The 11491-nt window shown below is 37.3% G+C and overlaps 1 protein-coding gene across 1 annotated transcript in view; it reads right to left on the minus strand.

Moving 5' to 3' along the window:
• LOC137292068 (receptor-type tyrosine-protein phosphatase kappa-like) overlaps positions 1-9043 on the minus strand; it is a 121579-nt gene extending 112536 nt beyond the window's left edge. Inside the window, exon 1 of the mRNA XM_067823612.1 lies at positions 8929-9043. Within this exon, the coding sequence (XP_067679713.1) occupies positions 8929-9043 (115 nt within the window). The remainder of the gene's footprint in view (positions 1-8928) is intronic.
• Between the last annotated feature and the right edge of the window lie 2448 nt (positions 9044-11491).

Genomic DNA, 11491 nt, shown 5'->3' on the forward strand with positions numbered 1-11491 from the left:
TGAAGCTTTCCAAAATTCTGAAAAACCTTCATTTTTAGAAAATATTAAAAAACCTAAAAATCTGCTGTCACTTCAATGTCTTATGCAATGAAAACTGTTTAATCAGTTGTACATTCTTGATACTGTAGTGCTTTGAGAAAACAGTATGTGTGGAAAAATATCAGTCCACAAATTATTATATTATTTATTTGTGACATCAGAATTTGATAGAACTGAGGCCAAAACCAATTTTGTTAGTATTTACCGATATTTATTGGCATTGTGCAAAAGTACCTCCAAAAAATGTTTTGGGGAAAGGGTTTGGAGCTAGGCACATTATAAGTCTATTAACATCCATGACATAACCTTAACACGACCAAGAAAACCATGAAGAACAAAAAACTGGACAGGTACATGATTTTCAGAATCAAAATGTTTTTCTGCCTTGCAAAACCTGATGTGTATTTCACACTCGGTAATGTTAATTATATCACACTGTCCATTTTGAGACCTCATCATTATTTCAGTTTAAAACCATGAGGCATTTGTCTGTGATATCTATTCTAATTTTGACTGAAAACGTGGATACAGTTCTGAACACATCAACCAGATACCAACTCACACTGAATCACTTGCAATGCATCAATGATTATACAGTAGGGATGAAGGATACTAAGATTGAAGTGGCACTCACCAGGAACAAAAGATGCTTTCTCCAGACAACTGTTTGTTACGAAATGGGGTTATTGTTTGTGAGTCAACTTACACAAACAAATTACTTTGTGTTCAAGTTTTACTCTTCATAAACAAGCGATAACTGATTTTTTTTGAGATTCTCAAGAAGAATACTGAATTGTTAAAAAAGAATCGTTACGCTTCTTTCACATAGTGTTATGTTATATTGAGGTACAAGCTATAAAATAATCTATTATATGTTCTCTGATTGCATGGATTGTTTTTCAATGTTTAACTTACTGTAGTGTTCTCTAAAGCAGATGCAGAGATGCATCAAGATCCATCTTCCACTAGGATAAGAATCATCATCAAGGTGGATGCTGGTATATACCTGTACCACGAACCACTGCATGTCACAGTCAAAGTTTTGTTGGTCACAGCCATGTTACAATGATGCTAATAACCGTGTTGTTATTGTCAACGCAGAAATCATGTTCATGTGGTATTGACAACTATATAATGAATCCACTTACTTTACACTGACACTATGGGACTAACTCTGGATGTCTGACATGTCTGTTCACACCCAGAACTCAGATTTCCTAGATTTGAAGACAGTGGCAGTGGTACTATAACTTCACTGTACAACTTTGTTCAGGATAGGATGTGTTTACTTCTACAAATGTTTGTAGCTTGTGAATTGGGGACAAATAGTCAGTAGTCATTACTTTTGCAGGTTAGTTTGTGAAATATACAATCACATATCAGGTTGAATCTAAAACATGAAACCATCATCATACGAATGTGGAATGTTAGTCAGTGTCTGTTAATGGAGATAATTGGTTTGGCTTTTCTGATTATTCCATCAACTTTCATTATCTCAGTTTGTGTTTTGTGAATATCAAACACATAATCATATGAGGTTTTGAGTCATTAGATGAAGTTAAACATGTATATCTTATACAAATAGTGATAAACAGTTAAAATACTATTTATGGTTCTATATGTTTTGGGGACATTTTATCTTTTGTGATGACAATTTGACTCATTTGACTTTCAATAAAAAAATGAAAAAAAATATTGAAATCTCATCAATAATTTTTGTCTTCAATACAATTTGCCATTTACATGTTTCTCAATGTAACACAATGTTTCACATGTTATATTATGTTATACAATATTGTAGTTCCTACCCCACCTCTAGTGACTTACGAAAGGGAATGATGGTTGATGCCCCTCTACTTGATAGTCCACCACCTACAGCTGCTATTATCAGTCATAAGATCGTATTATACTGAATATGAACCATGAATTACAAAGAAATCATCTTCATTTTTTTTCACATTTTCACCATACCTTTTTTACATTTTCACCATAAATCTTTAATTCTCTAAATAATTGAAAGAAATCAATTATATGGATTAAGCATCTAATTCATAATCATTGTCACATGGGATTCATAACCCTTCCAGTAAGTCTGCATAGAAGTAGTGAGTGATTGAAGAGATGTCATTTGTGGGATGTTTGACAACATAATCCTCTTTTAGGTTGGAAGTGGGAAGATATATAGCCCAAGGTTTCATGTCTATGTAACATGACATTTCACTGGGCTCTGTCACTTACATATAAGTAAACTTACCAGAGTACATGGGCATCATAGGGCATGACATGTCAGCTGATGCTATGAATTAGATACGTAACTGAAATGCTCTATAGATAATCATAAAACAGTGCTTAATATCAGTGTTCAAAAAAGCTGCCTGTCCAACTGTCTGGGATGGATTATTTTCAACACAGACTGCCAGATTCTCAAATTCGCATACTCGAGAGTCGGGTTCAAATTTAGACAAGTATATGAAGGTATTCTATGGGCAGGTAAGTTTTGTGCAGATTTGGCAATTTTTACATCTACACTTGAGGTCTGGCAGAAAGTTTCGAGAGTTTCACAACCTCTTGATAGTACTTATGTATGCTTGACATTTTCTAGTATCAAGTAATATACAACTTTTAAAAAGATACAACATAAAAGGTCAGACATATGCAACAAAGCACTACAACACTTTATGCATGGTCCTTTAAGCATAATATTAACTCATGAAAATACATTGTCAGTCTTCTGAATTTTAAGCTGAACACATTTTGAAACTTGGCTTTTGAATTCTGTAAATACTAGATCAAAATGAAAACTTGAAAAACCTGATGAATAATGGTTTTTGACTTGACCAAATGCTTGTTCATAATACAGTTGTTACACATTGAAATCCTTCATCCATCATCTGCAAGTAGTGAGGACCCATAAAGCCCAAAATAATGATCTGTTGAAATTGAACATTTGAAACTTGACTTGATCTGGTAGATCCTCATGGTGAATGCAATCCAAAGACTTTTGCTGTGAATAACAGTCTCACCTGTATGTGACTTCTGTGTTGCCTTGACTACAACATCCATTCTTTAAGTTCCATCAGCGACAATGCATCCATCTGTGCTCACCTAGAATTGTACACACAGCCTTTTCCACAACACAACTGCAGACCACCATGTGTTCTATCCTTGATGTAGCTGCAACCTTTCTCACATCAATATCACGTTTAATTACGTAGTTGCCCTCAGAAAACTGGCATGATAATGACCCACCCACCAAACACCAGTGTATGTACTCTGCTTTATATATGTTGCTTGATCTTTAATAACATTGCCGCTATCTGAATAATCATTACTTTTGGCACAGATGAGCGATGCACGGAAAAACACTAACATGATGAAATAAATGCTGATCTAGGTTGTCGATGATCAATGTAATGTTATGTCCCGCTGATGAGATTGATAAAAACACTATCTATTTATTCCGTTTCAGCTAGGATAATGCAGCTTTCAGAGATAGGATTTTCCGGCAGTTCAGTCGTTGATGACAGTTATAATACATCTCGTAAATGTCATGGTGAGTTATCAAGGTTATCAAGCTGGCTGTTATAGATATGGGGTTCTAGTGGTACCAACTGTGAAGTTTGTAAACACTGTTATCTCATGATTAGCCAGGAGGGGAACATTACACAGTGGCATTTCATTTTAGGATTTCGCTATCAGCAATTGTGGTTTGATTTAGATTTTGTTTTCAAGTAAATGCTAGAGTGGTATATGTAAAACAATCAGCTCAAAAGCATTTAATGTTTATTAATGATTTTTGATAAAAAATATTTTTTTCCTGTATATTACTATTTCAAAATAGATAGTGTACACATTGATGCAAATATCCTGATGCTGTTGACTTGTGCCCAAAACCTACACAAACATAGGCGTCACACCATCATACTAATTAAAACTCACATCCAGGCCCCCCCTAAGTAATTGAAGGAATTACAGCAAATTTGAAGGAATTGCATCTCAAATGTAAACAAACGCAGCCCACTCGCGAAACAATTGCAGCGATATCGGTAATTTAGCGGTAATAACAGAAATACATCGGCCCTATCGGAAGCAATGTCGGTAATACTGGAAACACGATCGGCCATCTTCGGAGATTTTTCGGTCGCGAGCGGAAACTCACGCAGCAAAACATGGCGTCGTTGGAAGAAACACCCGTCTCGGTGAGATTTGTTTTTAGTTCCTACTATTACATTTTCATACTTATCCATCTTTGACCACCCGTGTTGAATGCGTTTAGGTATGAAGTGTTGTCAGGGCAATAGCTTATGTTTTTAGGAAAAGATTGTCACTGCAGAAGAGTGTCACAAGTCATGCCCCTGGAGATCTGAACATCGAAGTTGTGCCGATGATTACGAACATCACGAACGTGCGCCATGAAGACGTTTATGAGTCATAATTTTTCTTGCTACGAAGTGCAATTGACAAATTTAAACACATTTTACAAAAAAAAAATGATGTTATATCAGGCGCACGTTCGTAATCATCGGCACGACTTCGATGTTCAGATGTAAACAAACTACAGGGGCATGACTTGTGACGCTCTCCTAGAGTGACTATCTTTGCCCCGACAACACCTCATACCTAAACGCATTCAACACGGGTGGTCAAAGATGGATAAGTATGAAAATGTAATAGTAGGAACTAAAAACAAATCTCACCGAGACGGGTGTTTCTTCCAACGACGCCATGTTTTGCTGCGTGAGTTTCCGCTCGCGACCGAAGATGGCCGATCGTGTTTCCAGTATTACCGACATTGCTTCCGATAGGGCCGATGTATTTCTGTTATTACCGCTAAATTACCGATATCGCTGCAATTGTTTCGCGAGTGGGCTGCGTTTGTTTACATTTGAGATGCAATTCCTTCAAATTTGCTGTAATTCCTTCAATTACTTAGGGGGGCCTGACATCCATTATCAAGATACTGAACTTTTTTAAGCATGGGTAATACCAGCAGAGTGATTTAGTATGTGTTTTCTCATTTCGCTTTTAGCAATATCCCAGAAATATCACAGCAGAGGACACCAGAACTGGCCTTCACACAATGTTCTAATGTGGGAAATTGGACCTGGGTCTTTGGAGAGTGACAAGCAGACGCTTTTAACCATTAGACTTGTATACATCAGTGGTAAAATATTTGAGTTTCAACATTCATAGCAGGTATGGGTGGATCTGTCATCAAATGTGCCTCAATTTGCTGAGCAGAGTTGAAACCCTTTGGCATGTAAGAATCCTAAAATGATGGGTTCAAATTCTGGCCCTGATCTTGTTTCTATATTTGTCAGCACCATGATCATGTTTGTACCAAAGCGGTAAATGTCTAAGTCCTACATCACAAACATCTTTCCTCCAACATTAGGCTGACACATTGTGATATATTTGTATTGAACATAACTCACTAACAATAATATTCACACAAACAAGTCACTGAATCAAGTAAGCACGGGGTAGGCTAGCGTTTACCTGCGACTGTTTATGTTTCTTTGTTTATTATTTAACACAAGGCTCAGCAATATATGACCCTGGCTTTCAAATCTGGACCAGATAACCTAGTGATTTATACTGTGAACAATGACTGACCTATATATTATACACCAAGTGACCAAGTCCAAGTGTTTGTGAGACCAGTTTATGCCTTGGTAGCACTTTCCTATCATGGGTATTCTTTGGGGCAAGTTTGGTGGTCCTATATATAAAATGAAATTTAAACATCATGGTCACATGCATCATATAACATTTAACTGTTGGCTATGTACTGATGTGATTTATCAGTATTCAAATAATTGGCTGGGAACACCAGAAACAGTGTTCACATTACACTCATGAGGAGGATCAAACTCGGGTCTTTAGCAAGATGAGCAAACAGTCTACCCACTAGACTACCTCAACACTCACTGATGCCTTAGAACTTGAGTCAGACAGTATAATCTGTGACATACTCCTGATTGAGAATATACATAATGTTAGATGTATTGTGCATAGAACTGAATCACTCTGATTAAATAAATCTATATTTTCTGGCATTATGTTTCTGAATTTTATGGGCAGATGGTGCAATATTTCCATCTAATAAATCCCAATGAACACATATGTGTGAGGTATATTTGTTATCAATGTACACACAATCACACCTCACTGTTCAGGACTCTTTAATGTATTGACCCATTCAAAATTACCTGTCACAACACAACATTTCACAATATACCCACCCATGTGTCTATTCATCTACCTATTCAGTATTGATTTGTAACCTTGAATAACCTGTGCTAACTTCTGTTGAAGCAAATAAGCTTACCAGCTATTGTGAAGCAAATGCTGAATGTCATTGCGTAATATGACTCTGGAAAAAGTTTGCATGACTAGTTTACAACTTGTAAAGGTGTGAGTGGTTGAGCTTGGTTTTACGCTGCTTTCAGCAATATTCCAGCAATATCATGGTTGGGGACACCAGGAATGGGCTTTCTAACACTTACTTGTGTGTAACCTTGAAATGGGCAGTGGTAGTTTGATTTGCTATATGTAACTCTTGGATTGCCATGACACAATTCTTGGTGGTGTGTATCTTCATTCTGATTTGACTGGTGGGGTAGCCTAGTGGTTAGAGTGTTTGCTCATCATGGAAAAGACCTGGGTTCGATTCCCCACAGAGGTGCAATGTGTGAAGCCCATTTCTGGTGTCCCCACTCTGACATTGCTGGAACATTGCTGACAGTGGCAGAAAACTAAACTCACTCACTCTTTCTGCATTTCTGTGTCAGTGTGTGTCACAAATATAAAAACATAACTAAAATGTGAAATAAAATATGAAGTGGATCGTTAACCTTAAAGCATTTTCATGACAGATACCGTCATCATCAGAGAACAACCAAAATAATCCATGGGGTGTAAAGGGATAATTACATGAAAAGAAACCCAATAAAGTCACAATACACAAGGAGTGAATGATATGGGATTATCATGAGCATAAACTCCTGAACCAGTGAAAGATGAACTCTGGCTGCAGTGCATCCTCACAAAAGGAAGCTGGGTCCTGCCAGTTGAAGATAAGACACAAATAGCATGTGCACAATGAACTATAGACTGTAGAAGATAAGAGCATTAATAAGCCAGGAATTAATCAATATGCATCCTGTAATTACTTGACTTGAGAGGAAAGTATACACTTGATAGTGCCTCTTCAAAGTAGGAGTCATTTTTCTAGGTTGGAGAAAAGGTTGGTAATGAATGGATGGTGAATCTGAAGTCAACTTTTGCTGCATATTCACGCCATTTAATTTTTAATGTTATTCGTTGTTTAATGCCTAGCTCAGCAATAATTTAGATAGATGCTAGCTGTGAATAATCTTGTTTGTACTATAACTTCCAGTGATTGACATCATGAGCATCGATCTGGTCATTGGGGATACAAAGGAATGCATCTACCATATAAGTGAGCCATCCAATATCCCTTATTAAATGTCTTTCATTACAAGCATGGGTTAATGACGACCAATTTTAACCTGAATCTTCACAGGTCTTTGATGCAGGTAGAAACAGGCACAGATAAATGATCAAGTATTTGACAAATATAGGCATATATATACTTGGTCTCAATATGTAGTGTCTGAGTGATTATCATCAGTATATTTGTAGTTCACTGTATGCATACTGTCTACTCATGTTGAATTCCCAAGTCTCCTAGTCACAAGACCCTGTCTTAATCAATATGCCACAAGTCCGGAGATTGGAACTGGGTCTAGACTTTAGACTAACACTGTTTTTTCTCTGTGTTAAATTGCCTTTTGACATGAACAGGAAAGTGCCTAGAGAATATATAGACTGTGTGTACACTTTCTTGTGAAAATTTGGATGTTTTTTCTCAGGGTCTGTATTTATGATGGTAAGACATGAGACAAGAAAGCAGGGACATTTCCACAGTTAAAACACCACTGAGTGAGTGTGAGTGAGTGAGTGAGTGAGTGAGCGAGCGAGTCCGTGAGTGAGTGAGTGAGTGAGTGAGTGATACACAGAAATGGACTTTACACATTTTACCATTGTTAGGAATCGTACCCTGAGTCAGTAGAGAGTTGGGTCATAAGTGGTCATACCGAGTATCATAACCTGCCAATAGTTACACATGTGGATTCTTACAATATGCCAGTTAAGCAATATACCACGTCTTTTCTGAGAACAAAATCACATCTTCCATTCTTCATGACACTGAACTGACAACATCTGAAAAACTGGTGGTCTTTAGGGAAGAAGTTTTTCTTAAGATCTTTCTCCTTCAGATTGATGCACGTGATGTTGAACAATGGGTTGTTTGGTCCAGACACAATCAGTGAGAGCAGACATATACCTGGAATATTGTGACATTAGGCCAGACCAATTTTACTTATTGTTTCACAGATTTTTGTCCTCTGAAAACCTAAAGGCAGGCAGGGAAAAATATTAAAATGAAATTTCCAATGAAAGTAATATTCCTTGTAAATACTTTCTAAGTATTTTCTTATGAGTTTACATTTTTAGCCAATAAAAACATTAAGATTTTTATTTTTTGGGCGGGGAAAATAAATTATTGTTTTTCTTATTCTTGAAAAAAAGGCAGATCCACAAAACAAGAATTAAATTCATCTGGCTTTAAAAAAAATAAAAAAAACACTAATATCTCTATGATAAATACAAAAACTCAAAACTCCAATCACTCATTATCTGAAGACTATGAATGAATGCTTTCAGCTCATATCTTAGATCATTCATCCCCTGGAAAGATATTAAGTCAATTCTTAATTCATCATGTTAGCCATCATCTAATATCCTAAATCGGTTGATTGTGACTATGTTGGATAGATACAAGATCTAGATGAAACTTACCATGCTGTGGCCTGTCCTCTGTCTCAGCCTCCTCGAAGGGCAGAACAGTGAGAGGGCTCAGACAGCTGAAGATGTTGGAGACAAGAATTATCAAGGGGCTGGGAGCCAGGACCATTCATCATTCCCTTTAGATTTTTGTGTAGCTGCACACATCTTCTTGAAATATTACAAGTGGAAATTAAGTGAGTGAGTGAGTTTAGTTTTACACCACACTCAGCAATATTCCAGCGGTCTGTAAATAATCGAGTCTGGACCAGATAATCCAGTGATCAACAACATGAGCATCGATCTGTGCAATTGGGAACTGATCACATGTGTCAGCAAGCCTGACCACCCATCCCATTAGTCGCCTCTTACGACAAGCATAGATGCCTTTTATGGCAAGCATGGGTTGCTGAAGGCCTATTCTACCCCGGGACCTTCACAGGTCACAAATTAAGTCTACTGTGTCAATGATGTATTTTAATAATTAATTAGTCATGATCTTGTTCCTTGTATAACTCCAGAGGGTAAACTGGATATCCAAGACGTGTGGGTAATGAATTAGTCCTGGGTACCTGTTTCAGGACCTGGACCCAGTATGATCATGTGACCAGTAGATTAAACAATGTAGTGCTATTCTTTCATGATTAAAAGATTTCATTATCTTTGAAGATTTAGACATAATTTACAGTCACCTCTGTAATGAATATAATACATGGTTGAGATATTGCAAATTTTTGCCTCTGAGCTAAAGAATATATTGCCATTTCTTGAAAATTTGTTGTCAGGAATAAACAAAATGGGTATCTGCGAAATGAAAGGTAAAAGTGACTGGGGTACCCATCTAGAGAATTTGGACCCATCCCAACCCTACTTCTTTAATCTAACATACCGTTTCATGTGATATACTGTTTCATGTGCTTTACTGTTTCATGCACTTTCATACAACAGAATGTTTTCTATGATACAATGTTTCATGTGGTATATAGCCTTATTGATAAATGCCATTTGAATTAATGTAAAACATATCCGCAATGGATTTCCCCTCAGGGTTTGATTAATAGTAACATTTGTTTGGTTGAATAGATTGAGGCCAAAAAAGATCAGTGAGTGATTGATCAGGGGAGACAGGGAATTAGTGATAGATAGAGAAAGGGATTTGATGGGAACTAAGTGAGAGATGAAGTAGAAAGATGGCAATAATGGGTGAACTGGTGGACAGATTGAGGCAAAGAAGGAATAGTAGGGGAGTGGAAGAAAGGAAGAAGATAGATGGAGTGAGGGAAAACTATGGAAAAACAGAAGGAAACTTCTGAATGTTGGCCGAAAAAAAATATAACCAGGTTTAACAAGTACAGAAATGATATATCAGGTAAAGAAATGACCCCACATACACTACACAAAAGAAGTTAAATGTGTGTGTGTGTGTGTGTGTGTGTGCGTGCGCGTGCACGTGTGTGTGCATGTGTGTATGTGTGCATGCATGCATGTGTGTGCGTTGCCCCCAACTCCCTCTTGTCCTGAAAGTTTATAGAATGTCCATTGAAGCTCCTGTGAAAATTGGTGAAAATGAGCTGTGCACACCATCATTTTCATATAGCTGTATCTGCCTTTTATGTAATGTTTTATTAACATTCAGTTTCTCCATAAATCTCTCTCCATCATCAACACCAGAGTAGTTTCACTGCTAAATACTTCATGAAACCTACAAATAGTGTGACCAATTATGCCCTTGTTACAAAACACGCTGATTTATGCTTATGTCCTGAGAAGCTCACCAGTTAAGGATCACCTAAAAAATAGATTAGAAAAAACCGAGGTTTAGCAAGACAAGAATAATGAGATCCATTCAATAGTTTGCTGGATGCTAAAATTATGTCCCTGACAATAGATCACAGTGTCCTCACTTACTTTTTCAGCTCTCTGGGAAGAGTGCAACACATTCTGCCATGTGAGGTTGTAAAAGGTTAACAATCACAGTACTGTCACATCTTGCCTGAGTACAATCATCACTCCGAATTATTTGATTCTTCATCTGATTTGTGAAATGTGCTCTGAGCTGTTAGAGCAACGTGCCACCACAACAATGCTCAATTAAATACTGCAACAGCTAACAAACATTGACAGATCGCCATCAGGGAACACTGTGTAGACATTATAGTTAACTGTGTAGGAAGTTACAGCTGGTGATGTTTCACACATCAATGCCGTATGATCTGGACAATGTCCCACCATCTGGACAATGTCACACTTCAGACAGTGTCCCAACATCTGGACAATGTCTCACTTTGGACACTGTCATACTTCAGACAATGTCACACTTCAGACAATGTCATACTTCGGACAATGTCACACTCAGACAATATGTCACACCATCTGAACAATGTCTCACTTTGGACAATGTCATACTTCAGACAATGTCATACTTCGGACAATGTCACACTCAGACAATATGTCACACCATCTGGACAATGTCTCACTTTGGACAATATCATACTTCAGACAATGTCACACTTCGGACAATGTCACACCATCTGGACAATGTCATACTTCGGACAATGTCACACTCGGACAATATGTT

Source organism: Haliotis asinina, chromosome 7, assembly GCF_037392515.1.
Source record: "Haliotis asinina isolate JCU_RB_2024 chromosome 7, JCU_Hal_asi_v2, whole genome shotgun sequence".
Taxonomy (NCBI): Eukaryota; Metazoa; Mollusca; class Gastropoda; order Lepetellida; family Haliotidae; genus Haliotis; species Haliotis asinina.